Raw genomic sequence first — 26,022 nt, 5'->3', positions numbered from 1 at the left:
AATTACACTAACTTAAATATATAAGAAGTTCCTGAGGGAAAGTCTTATGAGATACAGCAGTACGCTTCAGTTCACCTGGGAAATCTGGACCTAACTGTCGAAATCACCCACTAAATTGAATCTTAATTTCAAAATATTCATTTCAGGTATGAGCATTTCCATTTATCTGTTTCATCATGGTCTCAAAATGTGGCCACATAAAGACATTAAAATTATTATTTCAGGCCCGTTGCGGTGGCTTACGCCTGTAATCCCAGCACTTTGGGAGGCCCAGGTGGGTGGATCACCTGAGGTCAGGAGTTCAAGACCAGCCTGGCCAACATGGCAAAACCCCATCTCTACTAAAAATACAAAAATTAGCCGGGAATGGTGGAACGCACCTGTAATCCCAGCTACTCGGTAGGCTGAGGCAGGAGAATCGCTTGAACCCGGGAAGTGGAGGTTGCAGTGAGCCAAGATCATGCCACGGCACTCTAGTCTGGGCAACAGAATGAGACTCTGTCTCAAATTTTAAAAAAAGGTATTATTTCAGCAGTGTAAGACTGCATTATTGAAGTTAGTCTCTATCTATTAACAACTTGTAACTTAACCTCTCAATGTTTCATAGGTGACATTATTTCTTTACTCAAAGTAAAGCATCTTTCCAGTCTAACTTTTTTTGCTGGTATGCTTCTAGGCTGATAAAGCAAATATGTTTATAATACATATATTTTTATATTCAATGAGACTCATCATTTAGCAAAAACCAAATATTACTTTACATTTTCTTTCAAGAAGTTTGAAAAATATTTTCTTTCTCAATACTTACATTTCTTTCTGCTTTCTCTTTTTCATATTTGTACAATCTTTTTTCTATGAAATTGCATTTATTGATTAAGTTGTTTTTCTGCTCTAGTAGAAGACTTTGCTCTTGAGCTTGATCTTTCAAAATAGCATTAAATTGCTCTTGGATATTAATTATTGTCTCTTCTTTATTGTCAGCTTTCTTGTGAGCCTCATCCAGTTCCTGTCGAAGTAACAGATTTTCGTTTTGTATTTGAGATAATCTCTCCTCTAGAGATTCTTGCTTTTGAATGTATTTACTCACTTTGCTTTCTTCATTCTGAAACATTTGTTCAATTTCTTTCCTCTGACGTTGTGATTGGGTTAGTTCTCTTTGGACATCTTCTAAAACCAATGTCTTTTCCCTTAGAGCATCTTTTGTCTGGTGCAACTTCATTTTGAGGCTTCTGATTTTATTTTCAGCATTAGAAAGTTTTTCAGAAAGCAGCTCATTCTTATCTTTTAGGTGATTCATATCAAAATTCATTTTTTCCTTTAAATGAAACCACTCTTGTCTTGTTCTCTGGAAATCAAGTTCTACATCTCTTTTTGATGCCTGACTTTGATCACAGTCTTGTATAGCAGCAACCAGTCTACAATGGTATGATTCAGTTTCTCTTTCCAGTCTCTCCTGGTTTTGGTTTTTATCCTCCAATTTAAAACTGAGCATTTTATTCTCAGCTTTCAAAACTTCAGGCTGTATACTGTCCTGGAATATCATTGTTGCAAATGTTTCCTCTTTCAGCTTCAAAGTATTTTGAAGGAAATCATTCTTTTCTTTCACAATTTTAATCTCCTCAAGATAATTATTTTCCTTTTGCTGGTTCCGATTTTTCTCTGTGTCTATTTCCAGTCTTAGCCTGGCAATTTCTTCCTGCAACATGCAATTTTTATGCAACAGATCTTTTTCCTTCTTATGCTCATGAGAAATCTAAATAAACAAAGGAAACTTTTAGCTAGCATTCAATACAATGACATCTCATTTCTTTCTCTGAAATTAACGAATGTCCTGCACATTTATACAATGAAAGCATTGCCATGAATGAATATCTAACTGGGAAAAAAAAGTTGAATTAAAACTTCAAACCTCATAGGTATAAATTCTCCAAAGGTCAAAGATTTATTTAAAGACAATGAATCCATAAAAGAGAAACCACTAGAGAATGTGTAAGGTTCCCAAAAATGGAAAAACCTTTCTCAGAACAACAACAAACACAAAGGCATAAAATAAAAGATTTAAAAAGTTTGCTACATTAAATATTGGGTTTACACTCCGATATCTAACCTATATACCACCATATACTAAGAGCCTTAGCTCTGCATATATTTGGACAGATGAAATTTCCCAATGTCCTTTAAGCTCCTTTTTCCTGAGAATATTCTACAGATATACTATTTTTGTACCATTTTTATAGTCAGTTCTAAGAATGACATACATGCATAAATGCTAAATATAAGCATCTCACTAAGCACTTCTATATATATCACAGAACTCAAGTATCACAATTCTGCAAAGGAGTGGTCAAAAAACAAGCAAGCTGCAGAATTTTCCCCAGGTTTTCTAACTCTACTTCGAGTGTGCCTCCACCGAATCACATTTCTTTCTTTAGTGTAAATAAATACAAAAAGAAGCTTTTTTATTTCAAAACACCAATAGTAAATAAGATAAAATTATAGAGCTTTGCTTAGAGAGTCATAAAATCATTTGCCATTGCAATAACTTCTATTTCCTCTTTATAATGTTTGAAAGAGTAATAAATGTGAAATGGGGGAATATACTGAACTATTTTACTAGGAACAAAATACATATTAGTAAATTATCACTAGTTTATATTGTGGCATACCATTGTGTTCAAACTCTTTGTACTCAAATTAGACACTATTGGAGCAGACTGTTAATCTTCTCAAAAGTAAAAAGAAGAACATCCAAAATATGGTCTCTGAACTGCCTATACATTTTCTTCTTACCAATCAGTGGAAGTAATAAACTAACCCCTCCATTAATATAAAAATAAGATTAAATGACTTTCAACAACTAGAACACGTTTTGTTAGTAGCAAGGGTTTTGACATTATAGAAAGATCATTAATTCCTATGGAAAGTATTAAATGCTTCTGCTTTTCATGAGGCCAATATGAATATCACTACTTGACTATTGCAGACAAATGGCATTAAATTAAGAACATCATTTTATTCAGTGGGCCAAAGGCCAGAACCACCACCACCACCTCATAAAAGACAAAGACAAAAATTATCTTCTTCCTTCTTTACAACTTGGATTTTAAATGGCCAGATTTAGAGGATGTGACATTGTGGGCTTCAGGAACAGAAGGAAGCTTCGCCCTTTGTGCACTAAGCTATTCTTTTCCCCACTGCCTTTTATCTTTCTTTTTTATCTGTCTAGAACTCAGCTTTCTACTTTAAAGTCATATACTAAATTTTTGGCTGAGGATTTATGCTACTTATATAAAAATATCATATATGCCATAACTCACCATACTCTATCAAATAATAGAATGTAGAGGTCTGACTCAACAGAAACATTTGAGAGTTATTAAAAATATGTGAAAGCGGCCGGGCGCAGTGGCTCACGCCTGTAATCCCAGCACTTTAGGAGGCCGAGGCGGGCGGATCACGAGGTCAGGAGTTCAAGACCAGCCTGGTTAAAATGGTGAAACCCCATCTCTACTAAAAATATAAAAATTAGCCGGGCGTGGTGGCATGTGCCTGTAATCCCAGCTACTTGGGAAGCTGAGGCAGGAGAATCGCTTGAACCCAGGAGGCGGAGGTTGCAGTGAGCCGAGACCGTGCCACTGCACTCCAGCCTGGCAACAGAATGAGACTCCATCTCAAAAAACAAACAAACAAACAAACAAACAAAAAACAAACAAAAAAATATGTGAAAGTGTATATACTTCTCAAAAATATTTAAAGTGGTTATAATTATGTGTTGCAAGAGTTGCAGTTAAACAGATACACTACAAAACATGAAAGCACAAGAAACAGGAATATTTCTTACAACTCTCAAGACTAATACATTTTTCTCTCTTTTCAGTCATTTCTTCCTTCCCATTGTATTCCCACTTTATTGCTAAACACATCTCATCTTTATGTAAATAGAAGGGAAAACCCTAGGGCTATAATTTTTTAAGCAATTTTCTTTATGCTTATCCTGGTTCTGAAGGTCATAGGCATATGGATAAATTAGTTTATGGTTTCTTATACCACTTGGAAAACTTAATAGACTTTGCTTGATCAAGGTACAAAGATTAGAGAAAGTTTTTCTGAACTTCTATCATTTAGATAGCAGAAATAATCTATTTCTATGTACAATTATGGATTTAGATAACCCTATTTTACACATGAGTTTCTCATCAGTAGAAACTCAGAATGGATCAGATAATTGATAAAGAGAAAAAACAAAGAGTAGCAACAAGTAAACCTCCAGGAACTCTACTTGTAATATGTCTACTTCATTCTTAAACCTTTGCATATCTTGCTCTAATTTTCTTTGTAGATATACTTTTGATGTTCTGTCATGATGTAGTGGTAAAGAACTCACATTTTCTAATTCAGGCACCATGACTTTATAGTTACTAGCACTGAGACTGTCACAGAATGGCTTCTGGAACAAGTCCTGTATTGCTTTTATTTTCCTCTAAGTGTCTATATCTGCAGAAATACTGTGGTATTTTTTTTTTTTTTTTTTTTTTTTTTTTGAGACAGAATCTCGCTCTGTCTCCCAGGCTGGAGTGCAGTGGCGCAATCTCGCCTCACTCCTTTAATTTGAATCATGTTTTATCTCTCTGGAGGGGGTACCCCATGAATCTAAAAGACCTTTTGGATCATTAGATAGAGGCATATGCCTGATGTCTAATTTGGTGCCTCATGGTATCTTGGTCATATTTTTTTGTCATTTGCATATCGAACTCCACTTTCTTTCATTTCCATTGTAACAATTTATGGGTCCCGTGCTTTCTTTTTTGTTTGTTTGTTTGCTTTTTTGTTTTTTTTTTTGAGAAGGAGTCTCGCTCTGTTGCCCAGGCTGGAGTGCAGTGGCACGATCTCAGCTCACAGTTCCTTGCTTTCTTAGAGTCTCCATCATTATAAAAATTCTCCTCATCTATGTTAAAAACATGTTCATTATCTGGTTTGTTATTTTCACAGTCTAATTTATTTTCATTTAAATAAAGCTTAGAAGATGACTGGCAAACATGTACCAAAAACCCAGAACATGAATGAGATATACACACATTTTTGAGACTGGGTTCCATGTGTTCAACAAAATGCCTGGAAGGCTACAAAGACAGACACTCCAGATGCATCTTTTTCTATCATAAGTATATTATTTGTCAAATTAGAAGGAATTTCCTTTATGTTTGTTTCTCCTTTTGAGCTATCATGGAGTGGCTTCAGAAAAAGCAGTAATTTGTATTTTTCACAGATTTCACCAAACCTCTGATTTAACTCATTTGTGAGAAGTTTTAATTTATTTTCCCACTCTAATTTGCCACATTTAATACACATTTCTTCAGACTTTTACACAAAAAAGTCCTGAATATACAGACATATCCTCTCTATCCAATCCTTATTTTATTCTTGTTCTTGAGATATTTTTGGCAGATGCAAAAGGGGAAGATTAATTTGCTTGCTTTGTTTCTCAGAAGTTATCTTTGTCAGAGTGCATGTTTTTGTTTTTGTTTTTTATCATACATATAATCTGGTTTATTTTCATGAATATCTTTCTAAGGCAATGGGTAATTTCTCCAAGGTCATAATTAATGATTATATACAATTTTGCTCATATACTCTATTTTACTGGACTATCATTTACCTAGTGGCCTACTATTGGGTATGCTATTGTTTCTAACCTTTCATTATTATTAACAGCACAAAGCAAAAATGAATTGTAAAAATTGGTTGTAAATAAAAATGAAATGCATTTTGAACTGTAAAAAAAAACAAAACCTTCCAACATTTAAACACAGACAAAATAGACTCAGAATAATTTTGAAAAAATTCCCCCAGGTGCACCAGTTACCAACACCACCTGCTATACATATTCATTTTCAAACAGTTAATTGTCATGGTCTCACTCTGTTGCATAAGTTAGAGTGCAGTGGTGCAAACATGGCTCATTGCAGCCTCAACCTCCTGGGCTCAAGTGATCCTCTCATCTCAGCCTCCCATATAGCTGGAAACACAGGCACATACTACCACACTTAGCTAATTTTTTAAAAAAATTTTGTAGAGATGGGGCATCACTATATTGCCTAGGCTAGTCTTGAACTCCTGGGCTGAAGCAATCCTCCCACCTCAGCCTCCCAAAATACTAAGATTACAGGCATTAGCCACTGCACCCAGCAGGGAGCATGTTTTTAAAATAACTTTATTCTCAATAAAGTATAAAGAAAAAAATTTAAACTAATTAAAATTAAAATTTAATTGTTAAACTTCTTAATGTATGTTTAGCGTCTCCCAAATCACAGGGAGAAGTAAAAAGTAATTTGCCTTAGCTAAAACTGCAAGAAAAAAACAAACCAGCAAACTTAACTTTGGCACTGTTGTTTGGACTAAATTCATTTTGTGTTATATCTACCAAAACATGAATTAGCAGATGATTAGTAGTGTTATAAAAGTGTCCTCACTTGAAAAGATTTTACCTCAGCATACACTAATTAGTGAGTACATGCGGTGCATTTAAGTACTTTTTCTAAAGATTACTAACTGGACTGTAGGCAAACTTTGTTAGAAGCCAAAATCAATACCAATCAGAAAGAAAAGCAAATTGTCAAATTATAATTCAAATTATATTCTGTAATATGACACTCTGATGTATCCAGTTGTCTGCTTAAGTCCAGTTCTAACATATTCTAATATCCACCAATGATGATGGATTAAAAATTTTATACTATTTACTGACTTCGTGCATTGAAATAAATTAGAAAGTTATTGTTCATATCCTAATACCAAAGGTCCCATTCTGCAGAGTATGGTTCTCTTAAAACAGGTTGATTTTATGACCGAGTTTTCTTCCTAAACATGACCTGAAGTCAGAGACCGTGAGGCAGAATACATCTTTAACCTTGGCATTAGTGACTGGCAATATAAAACTGCACATTTTGAACCACTGGCCATCATGACTCCTTTAACATGAATCCAATTCAATGGCCATCACTCTTAAATTGTTCATAGCTTCTGTTGCTCAATAATATGATTTAATAATTCATGTTACTTTCTTCATCATGCAAACATGTTAATAAAGACAAAAGAGTAAAGAAAATTTTGAAAATGTTTTCTCTCTATTCCAAGGGTAAAGATGAGCTTTAAGTTACTATAGATTTTAAAAATCTTTTAAGTTTTATAACTAGTTAAAATGTACTTAAAATTCAATATTAAATAGTAAATTAGAATCTATTGCTTATCAAAGGCTAATCTGAAAGGTAATTTCATTTGGACTACCCTACATTATTAAAGCAAAGAACATAATAGTCAACAAGAAATTTAAATGAAATTGTTGTATACTTGTAGCTCGTTTTCACTTTCTTCAAGTCTTTCTTGCTCTTCCTCTGATAGCACTGCTAAGACTTGTTCTGCTGAAAAAAATTATACATTTAGTTAAAATGAACTACTTACAACAGTTAGATTAAACTGTAGTCTTTATGAAAATAGGTTAAAACTAATATTTCATTTTATTTTATAAGTTGTGAATTTAAAGGAAGCTTAATCTTTAGAAGGATATTTACTTCTTTAATAAATACTCCTAAGTCTTAAAACTTCAAGAAACCACTTGGGGAGACACTAGATGTCACCAGGTTGAAGAAAAACACACATGTCAAACATTCACTCATAAATGTATCTACCAAACATAAATAAAGAAAACCATCACGAAGAAAATAAAATTTTAACACTCACAAATATATCTACCAAACATAAATAAAGAAAACCATCACAAAGAAAATAAAATTTTAACACTCACAAATGTATCTACCAAACATAAATAAAGAAAACCATCACAAAGAAAATAAAATTTTAAAATGTGACCCCTGGGGCCCTAAGTGAACATTGGTGGGACCCTGGCAGGACTCCTCCTAGGTCTATGGTGGTGGTGGATATGGGAAGAGATTCCTCTGCCTGGGGAAATGGGAGGGAAGAGTAGAAAGGACTTTGTCTTGTGGTTTCAGTGCCAGCTTAACTGCAGTAGAATACAGCACCAGTTAGATTTCTAAGGTTTCCAACTTCAGGCCCTGGCTCGCGGACAGTATCTGTGGCCCCACCTGGGGCCTGAAGGGACTCCCACTGCCCTAAATGGAAGCACATAAGACTGGCTGACTTCACCACCAGCTGAGTGTAGAGCCCTACAGGCTTGAGCAGTCTGATGCAGTGAAATCCCAGTGGTGGTAGACACAGAGGTGCTTATATAAATGCTCCCCCAGCCCCAGATAGCACAGAGACAGACTCCATTTGTTTGGGAGATAGTAAGGGAAGAGAACGAGAGTTTATGTCTGGTAATTCAGAGACTTCTTCCAGCTCTTATTGAACAACCACCAAAAGCATGTCTCTATGAGGCTGCAAACATGACAGAATTACTGGGCTTAGGGTCCCTGACCCCTAATGCAGATATGGGTGCAGTGACCAAAAGCATAGACACTATACCCAAGTCCCTTTGAGTACCTGGAAAGCCTTCCCAAGAAGGATGAGTATAAACAAGTCCAGACTGTGAAGATTACAATAAATACAAAGCTCTTCAATGTGCAGACACAGACAATCACCCACAAACATGAAGACCATCCAGGAAAACATGACCTCACCAAGTGAACTAAATAAGGCACCAGGGGCCAATTCTAGAGAGACAGAGATACCTTTCAGACAGGTAATTCAAAACAGCTGTGTTGAGGAAACAAAAACATTCGAGATAACACAAAGAAAAAAATTCCAGAATTCTATCAGATAAATTTAGCAAAGAGATTGAAATAATTAAAAAGAATCAAGAAGAAATTCTGAAGTTGAAAAATGCAATTGATGTACTGAAGGATGCATGAGTCCCTTAACAGCAGAACTGATCAAGTAGAAGACAGAATCAGTGAGCTTAGCTTGAAGATAGGCTACTTGAGAAAACACAGTCAGAAGATACAAAAGAAAAAGGCATAGAAAAGAATGAAGCCTACAAGATCTAGAAAATAGCCTAATAAAGCAATTCCAAGAATTAATGGCCTTAGAGAGGAGGAAGTGAGACAGATGGGAGAAGAAAGTTTATTCAAAGAAACACAAAGTTCTTCCTAAACCTCAAGAAATATATCAATATTCAAGTGCAAGAAGGTTAGAGAAAACCAAGCAGATTTAACCCAAAGAAGGCTACCTCAAGGAACTTAATAATCAAACTTACAATGATCAAGAATAAAGAAAGGGTCATTTATCCCTGCAGCAAGCAAAGAGAAACAAATAACATACGATGGAGCTGCAATACAACTGGAAGTAGACTTTTTGGTGGAAAGCTTAAAGGCCAGGAGAGAGTGGCGTGACATATTTAAAGTGCTGAAGGAAAAACACTTCTATCTTAGAATAGTATATTCAGTACAAATGTCTTTTAAATATGTAGGAGAAATAAAGATTTTCCCAGACAAACAAAGGCTGAGAAATTTAATCAATACCAGACCTGTCCCACAAGGAATGCTAAGGAGAGTTCTTCAATCTGAAACAAAAGGATGTTAATGAGCAATAAGAAACAACCTGAAATCAATGAATCTTACAAAACTCACTGATAATAGTAAGTACACAGACAAACAGAATATTACAACACTGTAATTATGGTGTGTAAACTACTCCTATCCTAAGTAGATTTGAAATCCTCATAGTAACCTTAAATCTAAAAACATACAATGGATACACACACACACAAGAAGGAAATTAAAACATACCAACAGAGAAAATCACCTTTACTAAAAGGAAGACAAGAAGGAAGAGAAGACTACAGAATGATTAGAAAATAAATTACAAACTAACAGGTGTAAGTCCGCACTTATCAATAACATTGAATATAAATAACTAAACTCTCCAATCAAAATACATAAATTGAATGAATTAATTAAAAATAAACAAGACCCAATGATCTTTTGCCTATACATAGACTGAAAATAAAAACATGACATATGATATTCCCTGCCAATGAAAACTAGAAAAGAGAATCAGTAGCTATATACTTATATCAGACAAAATAGACTTCAAGAAAGAAAGTGTAAAAGACAAAAAAGGGAACTGTATCATGATAAAGGGGTCATTTTGGCAGAAGGATTTAATAATTTTAAATATATATGCACCCAACACTGGAGAACCCAGATAAATAAAGCAAATGTTACTAGAGCTAAAGAGAGAAAGAGAGCACACCCTCAATACAATACTAGCTGAAGGCTTCAATACCCCACTTTCAGAATTTCACAGATCATCTAGATAGAAAATCAACAAAGAAACATCAGACTTAATCTGCCCTATAGGCCAAATGGACCAAATAAATGTTTACAGAACATTTCATCCAATGGCTGCAAAATACACATTCTTCTCCTCAGTATGTGGATCATTCTCAAGAACAGGCCATATGTTAGGACACAAAACAAGTCTTAAAACCCTCAAAAAATAGAAACTATCAAGTATCTTCTGGGACCACAATGGACTCAAACTAAAAATCAATAACAAGAGGAATTTTGGAAACCATACAAGCACATGGAAATTAAATAACATGTTGCTGAAAAACCTGTGAGACAATGAAGAGATTAAGAAAATAAATTGAAAATTTTTCTTAATAATGGAACAAGAACCAAAACCTATATGATACCGTGAAAGCAGTGCTAACAGAGATGAGTACAGCTATGAGTGCCTGCATCAAAAAGGAGACAAAACATTAAGTAAACAACCTAACATTGCATCTTAAGAATCAGAAAAGCAAGATCAAACCAAACCAAAGGTAGCAGAAGAAAAGAAATAACAAAGATCAGAACAGAAATAAATGAAACTGAAGCAAACAAAACAATACAAAAGTCAACATAACAAAAACTTGATTTTTTGAAAAGTTACATAAAATTGACAAACCTTTAGTCAGACTAAGAAAAAAGAGAGAAGACCCAAATAAATAAAATCAGAGATGAAAAAGCAGTCATTCAAAAACAAGCAATCGGGAAAGGATTTCCTATTTAATATAATAATATAATATAATACATATTTCACAGTATCACATCTGTGGTTTTGCTTTTTGTGGTTTTAGTCACCCACAGTCACCTGATATAGTTTTGCTGTGTCCCCACCCAAATCTCATAGAGAATTGTAGTTCCCATAATCCCCATGTGTCGTGGGAGGGACCCTGTGGGAGGTAATTGAATCATGGGGGCAGTAATCATGCTGTTCTCACGAGAGTGAGTTCTCACAAGATCTGATGGTTCTATAAGGGCTTTTTCTACCCTTTGCTCTGCACTTCTCCTTGCTCTTGCCGTATGAAAGAGGATTTGTTTGCTTCCCCTTCCACCATGATTGTAAGTTTCCTGAAGCCTCCCTAGCCCTGTGGAACTGCAAGTCAATTAAACCTCTTTCCTTTATAAATTATCCAGTCTTGGGTATGTCTTTATTAGCAGTGTGAGAAATACTAATACATCACCCATGGTCCAAAAATGTTAAATGGTAAATTCCAGCAATAAGCAATTCATAAGTTTTATATTGTGTGCTGTTTTCAGTAGCATGATAGACTCTCCAGCCATCCCATTCCATCCCATCCACAACATGAAGCATCCCTTTGTCTAGTGTATCTACACTGTATATGCTATGTGCCCATTAGTCACTGACTTCATCTCCTCCTGACATCCAACCAACAACATCATCAAGGCTCATTAATCCAGGATTACTGGAAGCAGATGATCCTCCTTCTGAAAGTTAATGGTAGCCTAACACTACATCACAATGCCTATATCATTCACCTCACTTCATCCCATTACAGAGGCATTGTATCACCTCACATCATCTTCATAAGAAGAAGCGTGAGTACAGTACAAGAAGATATTTTGAGGGAATATATATACATATATATGTATGAACTTTTTTATAGCATATGTGAAGTCCTAATTAGAAAAAACAAAAAAAGAGTCAGGATGGCAGGGCCAGAAGAAAGCAAAGAGATAAAGCAAATAAGGTATGTCTTCCTTTCCTCATGGTCCAGAAACCATTTTTAGGGACATGGATGAAACTGGAAAACATCATTCTCAGTAAACTATCGCAAGGAGAAAAAAACCAAACACCGCATGTTCTCACTCATAGGTGGGAATTGAACAATGAGAACTCATGGACACAGGAAGGGGAACATCACACTCTGGGGACTGTTGTGGGTAGGGGGGAGGGGGGAGGGACAGCATTAGGAGATATACCTAATGCTAAATGATGAGTTAATGGGTGCAGCAAACCAACACGGCACATGGATACATACGTAACAAACCTGCACATTGTGCACATGTACCCTAAAACCTAAAGAAAAATAATAAAAAAAAGAAAAATAAGAAAAATAAAAAGAGGAACCAAATAAGTTATAGGTCTCATTTTCTTTCTGGCCCAGGACATATGGCCCTCCAGCACAGATAATGTATATAAGTCACAAACTTCCTGCTCACCATCAAACACTTTAATGTATCAAACCCCTCAGCTGACAGAAGAATGCAAGTTAGATCCCTGCTACCTTGGCATTATCGGTCAGCCTAAGAACCATCCTATAAAATTTCCAGCAAGCCTTTGATCCCTGGCAGTAGGCTTTTCTTTTGCAGGCTGCCCATTGCCTTCTTGCAACATATTTTCATACCTTCTGTAATGAATCTGCCTTTCTCTAACTGTCTTGGTAAATTATTTTACCGCCACGCCACTGGCCCGGATAGTTGGTACTTCCCTATGACAGTATATTGTTGTCATTGTTCTATTTGATTATTAGTTATTGTTGTTAAGCTCAGACTGTGCCTAAATCTTACATTAAACTTTATCACAGATATGTATGTATAGAAACAACATTGCATATATAGGGTTTGGTACTATGCAAACTCTCAGGCATTCACTGTGGGTCTTGGAACATATCCCCCATGGATAAAGGGAGACAACTGTACTTATTTTGTTGTCATACAACATAGCTTCTCCAACTCTTCAGTTAAAATGCTTTAGTTTAGAATAAAATGCCCTATCACAAGGAAGCTAGGTCTATGGGCATCATACTATGTTTTATGGCAAAACATAGAAAATAGACCAGAGACAAAGATTCTTGCAAATCACTTTCAGCTGCCAGTGGAGAAGAGCTCAAGATAAATCAATGTACTCATTCTCACTAATCCTCTTCTGGGAAAGAGGCTAGTTAAATTTACTTAGTTCTAGCTAATTTCTCTGCCCTATGTGTGATACAAATAAAGTTCAAATTTACTTATCATTTTACCTCCCATGGAAAGAACTACTGAAAAGATCACTTCCTGAAGAGTTTGCCCACTCTAAACCCTACCACTTATTCAGAGAGAAGCTTAAGAAGGAACAGTGTGGAAGGGGTGCCAAATGTTCAGGGAGTACTATCTGATATAAAAAATATATAAAATTATCAACTCACTAAAACTACCCGAATTTGCCAAGAGTTATCACTGTCTCTAGTGAAAGAAAAAAAAATTCTTTCTCACTTCATGTAAACCAAAACATTTTGATTCTCTTGGCATTTCTCATAACAGAGAATCTGGGTTTAGATGAGCCATGCTATAATAATATAGACTGTGTTCAAACTAATTCCCAAAAGGAAGGGAATCAGTGACGAACATATTTGTTCACCTATGGTATTCACTACCTGGTCTTATATTCCATTGCAAAGGATGTATGAAAGACTTTGTGATTTTAGTTTTATAAGGTACAACCTCTTGAGATTATCCCTTCCTACTGCTAATGAGTCTATCGGGACCCATCTCATGGAGCAAAATGGTCCAGTTAGTGCTGTGTAGCACTGTGTAGTACTGCGTGATGCCATTTTCCCCAACCCTCCCCATTACGTGGCAAGTGTCTATAGAAATCACACTTTCTCAGCATGTAAAGCATATGTCATCAGATCCTATGCTGATGAATAAAAGGAAAACAAAAGCAAGGACAAAGAACATCTTAAATGACTACATTCAATTACCATGGAACTTTAATTTTTTTAATATTCAAAAGGATACCCACTGATATAGTTTGGCTCTGTGTCCCCACCCAAATCTCATCTTGAATTGTACTCCCATAATCCCCATGTGTTGTGGGAGGGACCTGGTAGGAGATAATTGAATTATGGGGGTGGTTTGTAAGTCTGATGAACTCTGTGGGAGATATTAAAAATGCTCAAGGCTATGCATGTCAGGGGGTCATGCGGTACATGGGAGATCTCTGTACCTTACTCTCAATTTGCTGTGAATCTAAAACTATGTTAAATAATACAGTTATTAATTTAAAAAATGATAGTTCCTGAACTTGCTATTATCCTATATTATAAAAAGATATAGTCAGCTTGAAAATTGCAAATAAAGATCAAAGTAATATGATTATCTCCCAAATTGAAATATACAAAAACACATAAAGCAAATAATTGTAATTGCATACTTTAATGCTAAATGACGAGTTAATGGGTGCAGCACACCAACATGGCACATGTATACACATGTAACAAACCTGCACATTGTGCACATGTACCCTAAAACTTAAAGTATAATAATAATAAAATTTTTAAAAAAATGGATAAACATGATTGAATATTTTATCTTATTTCATAATTACAAGCAGAGATTTAACACAACATGAACCAAAACTGGTCCATCCATATAATTAGGATAAATGATAATTTTTACTTTAATTTTGAATCAAAAATTATTATGCTTATTTTATCCAACAATTTTACTGAAAGTTTAATCAGATAAGGACAGATCATAATGACCTAATTTTGCCATAGTAACTTTTGTACAAATATCTGCCAACTCTTCACCAAATGTCAAAACTGTAAGCAGCACTGCAACTTAATATGAATAATGCAACTGAAACCAGTACCATGTTATGTTACATCATATTATATGCTGTTAAAATAAAATTTTAAGACAACACCAAAAATTATACCAGGGCCATAGCTACCACACAGCAAAGATTTTATACAGTAGGCATGAGATGAGACCACCATCCTTAGAAAGGCCTTATTACAAGAATGGCCCTGGGCTGGTGTTTGGGACCTTGGATTTGGGAGGGCTCTCACCATTCCCTTATGAGAAGAGTGGCTCACTGTGCCTAAACTGTTTGTGCAAATGTAGCTTACTCTGAACAGCTGATTTTCTTCTGGGAGTCTAAAATTTTGGTATATGTGAGGTATATGCCTATGTGACTAGCCTCCATCAAAAACATGGATACTGAGACTTCAGTGAGAATCTGCTACTGGTAGACAACTTGTGTTGTCAGAATCTGAGGCTGGGGGAATTAAGCACATCCTGGTAACAGGAGAAGATTCCTAGAGCCTTGTGTTTGCTTTCCTCCAGACTTCACCACATTCACCTTTTCCCTTTACAAATTTTTCTCTGTACCGTTTTATTGTATTAAATGTAATAAATCAAAGCCCTGAATATGAATATTTGCTAAGAGCTGTGAGTCCTTCTCAGTTAATCACCAAACCTGAGGTGGTCTTGGGAGTTTCTGAAACAACTGCATCATAGAAAATTTTTATTATTTGATGTGTTATATGTAACTACAATGAGAAGGTTATTTTGCAGAGCATCTCTCCCTAATTCTTTTTATTTTTTCGTATTTGCCTTTCAGATTCCTATATTTCTATAAACATTTGATGAAAGGTATCAACAAATACATAAAACAATGATGGAAGAAAGTAATGTGAAACAAGCAACAATCCTATTTTGACCAGAATAAATTTAGAAACCTTGATGATTCACAATATGTTCTACAATATAAAAGTTTCTAGAGAAAGTGTTTAAAAGATCATCTTAATTTTCTCTAACTCAGCAGGGCTTCATTCATTTTTATAATGATCATGCATCTGGTTGGGTGCAGTGGCACATGCCTGTAGTCCCAGCTGCTCCTTTGCCTGAGGCAGGAGCACTGCTTGAGGCCAGGAATTCAAGCCCACAGTCATGCTTGTCAATAGCTACTGCATGCCAGCCTGGGTAACATAGTGAGACCTCATTTCTTAAAAAAAAACTAAATAAATAAATAAAAGATTGTGTATCATTCAGGTAACTGTGATAATTGTAGAATAACATATAGCCATCAGATATACTATAATACCGTACTACTGATCATAGAGTTATGTTTTGTTTTCAATCTTTTTCTTCATTTTTTATAAAACGAGAAAAAAAAATTTTTACCTATTAAAGTCAGTTCTTAATAGAACAAGTCAAAATGCCCAAAAAATGCATCCAAAGTGCAGTATGAGTTTTTCATTGTTCCTGCCAAATAGTGAATTTGATTATTAAGGATCAACAGGACTTTTAACTTATTGAATGGGGAAGAAAGTTATCTTGTATATAGATGACTAAAACGCTGATAGTCTGATTGCCCACATAATCTAATTAAATCACAGTTACTAATTTCTGAAGAAATGTAATTCCAGAAAATCATTTTACATTTAAACAGTGTGAAATAAAACAATTTGTATTTGACAATCCAGGACACACTTAAAATCTCAGCAGACCATCATCAGTCACCCTGTCATTGTGGTGCAGATATAAAGAAGTTTATTTAGCATTAGAAAGTAACAGAATACCATATATACCTTAGGATAGGTAGCCAATTCTTTTAAAATCAAATAATAGACATTTGTCGAATATACATATGTTAGAAATGTGTTCTAATAGTACTTTGTTTAGGGATGAAAATGAAAGGGAAGCAGTGAAAGCAGAGATATCACAAGAGGGTAGATGAAAACAAAATTACACTAATAAAGAGAGTCAGGTACTGACTTCCCTACTGATGTCACCAGAACTCCAAAAATGCTGAGAACTACTATGTACAGCATATCACCTCATATTTTTCTGCAGTATTACATTAGTGTTCTGCAATAAAATATTTAAAAGAAATCATTTAAAAGAAATCCAAACTGCTGATCTGTAAACTATTTCTGATCAAAACTTAAAATTTTGTCAAAGCATGGCTGTATTTTGATTCCATGTCAGAGGAAGGATATGAGTATCTGATAATGGCTTCCAGTTGTTGCTGTCAGGTTTTTGTTTGGGAACACACCCAGAAAAGCTTATCAAGGGTTTGAGTACAAAACAAGCATTTCCCCAAAAACCAGAAAAGAAAGATTACACTTTTCCTCATGTGGACCCTTAGGTTCTGACAATTCTGGGAAAATGTTGGCACAGGAACTCACCAGTCTAGGCCTGATTCTATGTAGGTAGCTGCTGCAGTTACAAAACAATTAGGTAGGATCGTGGTAGGTGTATTCTTCCAGACTTGAACACTGGAAGTACCATGTACCTAAATAGCAGAACTTACAACTCTAAAAGTGTTCTTTTGAAGAGGGTACCACCAAAGAGCTTTTAAAATATTAATTTAACTTACTTTTTAGTAATCTTACTTGTTAGAATTTATATTCCCCCTCCTTGAAATTCTCATATTTCTAAAATTTTTGCAACACCTCATCCTCTGATAACCTCTCCTACTTTTCTCTAGCCACTGCTCAGGCTTCTTTACTAACTTCTTTTCCTCTGGGAAATGTTGACAGTCTCAGGATCTTGCCACTGGCCTTCTGTTTATTCACGTCTTTCCTATCATGGACAAGCTCATTCAGATCTATGACTTTGCCTACATTATTCCAAGTCTGCATCTCCAACCTCAGTTCTACCTCCAGCTAGAAATGCCTAAAATCCAATTACCTACTGAAAATATCTTACATGAATATTCCACTTAACTCAACAAGCACAGAAAGAGGTTAGTCATTCCTGCTGATCTGCTGCTCTTCTCCATTCACCTGCAAATCTCCTACTCCTTCCTCATGTCCAGGTTAAATGCTAGTTCATGACCTGGAAACCCGTAAATCATCTGAGATTTCTCTCGGTGCCCTAAATTTGTACATCCAGTAATCACTAACTCGTATTATCTCTATCTCTTCTCTGTCTCTGCTTTATATTTCCACTACCACTGGTTCTTAACTACTGGCTTTTACAGGCTATCAACTATTAATATTATTTCTTAAAAAAAAAAAGCAAAACAAATGAAAAAGGCAAAAACCAAGAGAAAGACCAACATTTTAAAATTACTAAGTAGCTTTCTAACATCATTTATTTCACCATGGATGGGTGAAACCCTTATAATGGATTGATGCAAGTCCAAGGACTGGTGACAAGGAAGCTATAGCTTTGGCTACTGCAAAGGCTTCCTTTTTCTTCCAGTCTCTTTATGTGGTACTTTCCATCTATCCTCCATATGAGGAGTCGTCCAACTGCAGGCTGCAGGTCCAACCCAGCCTGCCTAATGGTTTTGTAAATAGTTTTATGGGAGGTCAGTCCTGCCTTTTGCTTACATATTATCTATGACTGCTTTCACACTACTATGGCAGGGTTGAGTAGATATGGCAGAGACCACATGGCCTGAAATATTTCCCACCTGGTTCTTTACATTAAAAGCTCATTAATACCATAATCAGAATGTCCTAATACTCAAATCTAATCTTGTGACTTTTCTGCTCACAATTCTATAATGAATTCCTACAGAAAACATTGCTGCCTCCCTACCCAATGACCATTCCTTATTCATTCTTGCTGGAGAACCACAAGTCTATTTGAATATTTATCATCTTAATACCCCTCCCCATCCCCAACAAGAGAAATAACAATTCTAATTTAATCACGGGCATTACATTTGCTTTCCCAGTGCCTGGTTTAGGAATGAGCATGTGGTGTAACAAAGCCAATAAAATGTGAAAGGAAGCCCACTGCAAGCTTCTGAGTTTTCTCCCTATTTCAAAGAAACATGAGAAGAAAAGCAGCCCTTCCAGCCTTCAGAAATTGTGTTGTGAGAACATGATGTTTGGAGCTCCTGCTAATTAGCCAGCCATGAAAGGAGACATGTACAAAACACTACCAATGGCACAGCTGAAACAGGGACACCAAGTGGGACCCAGTGTTATCACTGAACAACCCACCAAAGCAACTCTGCTTCCCATTGTTTTAGTCACTGTTAGTTAGGTCCTTTAGTATTTGCAGCCCAAAGCACTCCACCTGGTCAATTTCCCATAGCCTGCAGGATAAGATCTACTCAGTTTAATAATATAAAGTATTAAAAAGTCCATTATGAGCTTGTCTTACCTAGGTTTTTACCTATTCCCAACCACTCCCATCTTAGTTTTTGCAACAGCAAAATAGAACTGCTCATAAACCCTGCAAAGTTCACTCAAGCATCTTACCTTTTGCACCTGCTGCTCCTTCTCCCAAGCACATCATCTTGTTAGATGTTCCTTCTGCCAAACATACAAACTTGTTAGATGTTCCTTCTGCCCACATCATCCTTCTGCCTCTTTACCTAGAAAAGTTCTACCTCTTCTGCATGCTTACCTGAAATCCTACCCACTTTTTAACAGCTTTCATTCCTCACCACATACTTCAAGTGTCTGGCACATATTTAACATAATAAGTGATCATTATATGCTTCCAGACAGCATCCAGAACATAGTAGTAGACACTGAATGAAGTAGCAAATAATATAAATGAAAATGATCATAACAAGCTCCTGGCTGTTTTGTTTTTGTTTTGTTTTTTTGAGATGGTATTGCTCCATTGCCCAGGCTGGAGTGCAGCCTCCCAAGTAGCTGGGACTACAGGTGCATGCCACCATGCCCAGCTAACTTTCATTTTTTGATTTTTATTTTTAGTAGAGTTGAGGTCTCACTGTGTTACCCAAGCTGGTCTCAAATTCCTAGGCTCAAGAAATTATTTTGCCTCAGCCTCCCAAAGTGCTGGGATTATAGGTATGAGTGACCATGCTCAGCCCTGACTGTATTTTTTTTTTTTTTTGAGACAGAGTCTCTCTCTGTTGCCCAGTCTGGAGTGCAGTGGTGCGATCGTGGCTCACTGCAACCTCCGTCTCCTGGGTTCAAGCAATTCTCCTGCCTCAGCCTCCCAAGTAGCTGGGATTACAGGCGTATACCACCACACCTGACTAATTTTTGTATTTTTAGTAGAGACAGGGTCTCACCATGTTGGCCAGGCTGGTCTCCAACTCCTGACCTCAGGTGTTCCGCCCGCTTCGGTCTCCCAAAGTGCTGGGATTACAGGCCTGAGCCACCACACCCAGCCCCTGACTGTATTTTTAAATGTTTGTATTCTGTAACATGAAAAAAAAAAAAGAAGCTTACTCCCTAAAACACTCTTGATAATTTATTCATTAAATGGAAAGTGTATAAATGAATAAAAATATTTTATTTGAAAATTATTGGCTGGGCGCGGTGGCTCACACCTGTAATCCCAGCACTTTGGGAGACCGAGGTGGGTGAATCACCTGAGGTCAGGAGTTCAAGACATCTGGCCAACATGGTGAAACTCCATCTCTACTAGAAATACAAAAAAAATTAGCCGGGCATGGTGGTGGGTGCCTATAATCCCAGCTACTCAGGAGGCTGAGACAGGGAGAATTGCTTGAGTCCAGAAGGCAGAGGTTGCAGTGAACCAAGATGGCACCACTGCACTCCAGCTTGGGTGACAGCGCAAGACTCCTTCTCAAAAAAAAATCTTGAAAAAACACACAGATATGAAATAAGGACAGCTGTAGTCTATTATGAGCACCTTAAAGACCAAGACGACGTGTTTCTCACTGGTAGCTTGCAAAATCAAACTTGTAAAAGTTCTTCGATTAATATGTACTAAATTAAAAGTGTTCTCAAACAGTTCAGACTGTACAATGTATTTGATGTCACATCTAGGTAGCATAGTAGCATTTTTGTTATTGCGAAGCACTTTTATACTTTTATTATAATATGTTGAGCCTAGAGTTGGACCATTTCTGGTATTCATTACAATAACCTTTTGGCTACTGGTAAAAGTATTTTGTTCTAACAAAATTACTGTTATCATGACAATTGGAGAGAAGAACTAGTGGAGAGAAGAACTTAACTTGTTCTAATGAAGAACTTAACTTGTTCTAATGAAGTAAATGTATCTCATTCAATTTCAAATTAGGAAGAATGAAGTCAATAAGTGAGACCTTGTTGGTATAAGAATATGTAACATGACCTGTGCTTTTCAACAAGAAATTGCTTTTCTGACTTCTACACTTGGTATCTTCAAAAAAATAATTTTCTATTAGTATTAGTACACACTGGATAAGTTTTACAGTTCTTATTAACATTTGTTTATGGTACCAGAAAGGTATTGTTGAGTTCCCAGTTTTAAAAAGTTACTTTTTTTCTTGACATAAATCACTATGTAATACAGTTGACCTTTGAACAACAGGAGTTTAACCTGCAGCGGTCTAATTATATGCTGATTTTCTTCCACCTCTGCCCCCTGAGACAGCAAGGCCAATCTCCTTCTTCCTCCTTCTCCTCAGCCTACTCAACTTGGAGACCATGAGGATGACCCACTTCCACTTCCACTTAATAAATAGTAAATATATTTTTATTCCTTATGATTTTCTTAATAGCCATTTTTCTCTAGCTTGCTTTCTTGTAAGAATATACTATAGTAACACACATAACATAGCAAATGTCTTAACTGACTGTTTATGTTATGAATAAGGCTCCTGGTCAATAGTCATCTATTCATAGGTAATTTTGGGGGGAATCAAAAGTTACACACAGGTTTTCAGCTGCACACGGGGTGAGTACCGCTAAATCTTATGTTATTCAAAGGTCAACTGTAATTGACATTTATTTACTAAATAAAAGCCATTTTTTTTTTGAGATGGAGTTTTGCTCTTGTTGCCCAGGCTGGAGTGCAATGGCGTGATCTCAGCTCACGGTAACCTCTGCCTCCCGGGTTCAAGCGATTCTCCTGCCTCAGCCTCCCGAGTAGCTGAGATTACAGACATGCGCCACCAAGCCCAGCTAACTTTGTATTGTTAGCAGAGACGGGGTTTCTCCATGTTGGTCAGGTTGGTCTCAAACTCCTGACCTCAGGTGATCCAGCCACCTCAGCCTCCCAAAATGCTGGGATTACAGGCATGAGCCACACTGTGCCCAGCAATAAAAACCATTTATTTTAAAAATTAAATAGAAGCTCCAATTTCATAACATATCCAGTTTGTTATAATGAGACTATAAATAAAACATACCACATACTAACCTAAAAATCTTTTTTCTTATTTATACAAAAAAAATCATATAAGATTTTAGGGACTACAATTAAAGAAATGATTCCTTTCAGATAATACTCTTTGAGATTATAAATTATCTACACATAACTTTTTAAATAATTCTGAAATCTAACCTACTAATAAGAAATTTAAAACACACATACATATATGTATATGTGTGTGTATATATATGTGTGTGTGTGTATATATGCAATTTACATAGTGAGTTTTTAAACTACTCTTTGGTGATTAAAACTTCCTTATTCTTATTTGTTAATCTATGGTAAGACCATCAAGAGTAATTTACTACCAGAAGTCTTACCTGGATTGCTATTTTGAGGATTTCTAGGTGTCTTGTTTTCTTTGTATTCAGATACTACTTGCTGAATGCTATGTGTAAAAATGAAATAAGTAAAATTACTATTTTAAAACTGATATAAAAATAATTACCAAAAATATTAAATTCTTAGAGTATTTCAAATGATATCAGTGTTAATTTTAGAATTTTAATTATCCCATGCGCTTCCCATTTGTAAGCTCTACAAACTTCTCTTTAAGCTTCTAATTAAAGAAGAAAAAAATAACATGAAGTACTCATGAACTGAAGGCAGTATAGTTCAGTAAATTAACTTGCATTAGCTTTGTGGGCGGCAAGCCATCCAGGTGCCGAGGCAAGAGACTGAGGGCACGAGCTGTTCCGGTATAACAAAATATATAAAATAAGAATAGTTATACTAGATATAGATCACAGATATGATTATATATTAATATCATTCAGCATTAGTTTGTAGCAATTACTCTTTATTCCAATATTATAATAATCCTCGCTCTACAATCATAACCTAGGAAAAACCAGGCCATACAGAGATAGGAGCTGAGGGGACATAGTGAGAAGTGACCAGAAGACAAGAGTGCGAGCCTTCTGTTATGCCCGGACAGGGCCACCAGAGGGCTCCTCGGTCTAGCGGTAACGCCAGCATCTGGGAAGATGCCCATTGCCAAGTGGACCGTGGTCTAGCGGTAGCGTCAGTGTCAAGGAAAAACACCCGCTACTTAGCAGACAGGAAAAGGGAGACTCCCTTTCCCCCAGGGAGTTTAGAGAAGACTCTACTCCTCCACCTCTTGTGGAGGGCCTGACATCAGTCAGGCCCGCCCGCAGTTATCTGGAGGCCTAACCATCTCCCTGTGATGCTGTGCTTCAGTGGTCATGCTCCTAGTCTGCCTTCATGTTCCATCCTTTACACCTGGCTCTGCCTTTTAGATAGTAGTAGCAAATTAGTGAAAGTACTGAAAGTCTCTGATATGCAGAAATAATGGCGTAAGCTATCTCTCTCTCTCCTCTCCTCTCTTTGCCTCAGCTGCCAGGCAGGGAAGAGCCCCTGTCCAGTGGACATGTGACCCACATGACCTTACCTATCATTGGAGATGGCTCACACTCCTTACCCTGCCCCTTTGCCTTGTATCCAATAAATATCAGCGCAGCCTGACATTCGGGGCCACTACTGGTCTCCGTGTCTTGGTGGTAGTGGTCCCCCAGGCCCAGCTGTCTTTTATCTCTTTGTCTTGTGTCTTTATTTCTACACTCTCTCGTCTCCGCACATGGGGAGAAAACCCACCGACCCTGTGGGGCTGGACCCTACAAGCCTGACATAATTGAAAGTGTCTTAACTCAGAATAAGCTCTAGCTCCATAACCAAAAGCTACTAGTTCTTGGGTAAGTTGCTTTTGTTAGGTTCAATGTCTTCTTCTAAAAAGTGAGAATTTTACTGTCTTATTTTACTAGGTTGTTATAAAAATTTAATGAGATAACATATTTTGAATGTTCAGAAAAATAGTGAAGCAATGAAATAATTTGTTCTTGAACTTTATTGGTGAAACTATCTTGGAACTGCAAATAAAATCCAACGTGTATTTTTCGTAGGTTCTAATATTGAAATGTTCTGGTACTTGGGAAATGTTATTAAGTCCTAATTTTGTTTATTAGGTGTTCTACTCCTTGTGGCTTATAATTTAGGGCATCTCATATATTTCATAGTTTGTAACTACATTTATTTATAAACCTATTATCTCATTAAATTAGATAACATAATTGTCTACTGTTACTGAGCTCATCAATCATACCAAAGGCAAAAAACTAATAGATATCAAGACCTGCCTTGGACTACTATTCCTTCTTTACAGACTCAAATTCTGAACCAGTAGATCTTTGTTAGAATGATGCTTAATCTCCATTTTTCACCTCCAACTGACATGAAAGATAAAACTCTTTTTGTAAGTTCCACAAAGGAGATGCAAGTTGACATTTTCTCATTTCTGAGATACATACTAACAATGTATTTGCACACAACATCCCATGTTTTACTCAGCTCCATTCTCATTCCATAGATCACTGTATGTGAATATTTTTGTAGTGAAAATCACAATTTCAATATTAAGTGCCAACCATTTTGCTTTGACTCATGCTGTTTCCTCGGAGCTAGTCAGAAAATTGTCAAATGACTTTCCAGGGACTGCACAAAATATGGACCACTTCATGAACTTGTGTGTCATCCTTATGCAGGAGCAATGCTAATTTTCTCTGTATTACTCCAGTGTTAGTATGTGTGCTGCTGAAGCAAGGACAAAACCCTACTTTACACGTGAATACTCATGAGTCATGGATGAGACTTAGCTCTGATAAACCCAATAAACCTACTTGAGATTCAGATAATTCTGTTGAATGGTTTCCTGTGAGGTAGAATATGAAAATATTTTTAAAACTTGAGGTAGAAATGCAAGTAATTAGGCCAGGCATGGTGACTCATGCCTGTAATCCCAGCACTTTGGGAGGCTAAGGGCAGGTGGATCACCTGAGGTTAGGAGTTCGAGACCAGCCTGGCAAACATGGTGAAACATCGTCTCTACTAAAAATACAAAAATTACCCAGGTGTGGTGGTGCATGCCTGTAATCCCAGCTACTTGGGAGGCTGAGGTGGGATAATTGCTTGAACCTGGGAGGCGGAGGTTGCAGTGAGCCGAGATCGCACCATTGCACTCCAGCCTGGGCAACAGAGCAAGACTCCACCTCAAAAAAAAAAAAAAAAAAAGAAAGAAAGAAATGCAAGTAACTTGGGAGATTTTCATTATTATGGAAAACATATCGCTTGAGGATAAAACCACAAATTGAAAAAAAAAGAGAAAACACACAAATTGGCACCCACTGCTCTAGGGAAGGATAATATAGAACCTTCCACTCCCTAAGAAAATGTGCTAAACAGCATATAAAGGTGCCTCAGAGTACAGATCTGGTAACAATGGAGTAAGAAAACACTGATCTCTTTCTGCAACATTATGTAACCTCTTTGACAGTTTAGAACAATCTCAACTAATATTTGATAGAGAAAAGACAAACAAGGGCCTCAAAGGATAACTTACCATGAAGGCCTCAGCTAAGTTTAGGCTAAGATGTGGGCTCCACATAAGGTTTTGAGTGTGGGGGAAGGTTGGTCAATTTTCTCACTATGTGTGTGGCTAAAGCTAGGATGCCCAGCTGTCAGAACAGGATGCTGGTGCTTTGGGAACAATGGCTGAGCATATACGTACGTGAACTAAAAAAAGTTACAGCTATGAAGTCTATGTATGAATCACCATGAAAACTAAGGGCTCTGAATTAGTAAGAGAATCCCGGTGGGAAAAATCAAGCATTAACAGACTGCAGAACCACTTTTAACAGCAATAATGCAGGAAAAGAATGAATGGAAACAACAGAATGATTAGAATGTCCTTTTCTTCCCTTCCTTCTGACCGGTAAAAGATTGTGATTTTTATCCTTCTTGGACTTAGGAAACCCCTTAGGTTCTTGAAAAATTAAAACAGGAGGGTATAGGAGATAGCCCTCAAAAGACCATACGAGACTTTCTGCTAAAC

General features: G+C 36.5%; 1 protein-coding gene and 1 non-coding gene across 2 annotated transcripts in view; both read right to left on the bottom strand.

The window, feature by feature from the left end:
• The window catches only part of LOC115833669 (putative coiled-coil domain-containing protein 144C), a 51,008-nt gene that overhangs the window by 21,815 nt on the left and 3,171 nt on the right, over positions 1–26,022 (bottom strand). The window contains exon 2 of the mRNA XM_030808390.1: positions 809–1,753. Within this exon, the coding sequence (XP_030664250.1) occupies positions 809–1,705 (897 nt within the window). The 5' untranslated portion in view covers positions 1,706–1,753. The remainder of the gene's footprint in view (positions 1–808; positions 1,754–26,022) is intronic.
• Positions 24,632–24,734, bottom strand: LOC115833678. Its single transcript, XR_004029033.1, has one exon. It is a non-coding gene; the product is annotated as a U6 spliceosomal RNA (small nuclear RNA).

This window comes from Nomascus leucogenys, unplaced genomic scaffold (genome assembly GCF_006542625.1).
Source record: "Nomascus leucogenys isolate Asia unplaced genomic scaffold, Asia_NLE_v1 Super-Scaffold_544, whole genome shotgun sequence".
Lineage (NCBI taxonomy): Eukaryota > Metazoa > Chordata > Mammalia > Primates > Hylobatidae > Nomascus > Nomascus leucogenys.
This window is presented reverse-complemented; position numbering and strand designations above follow the sequence as displayed.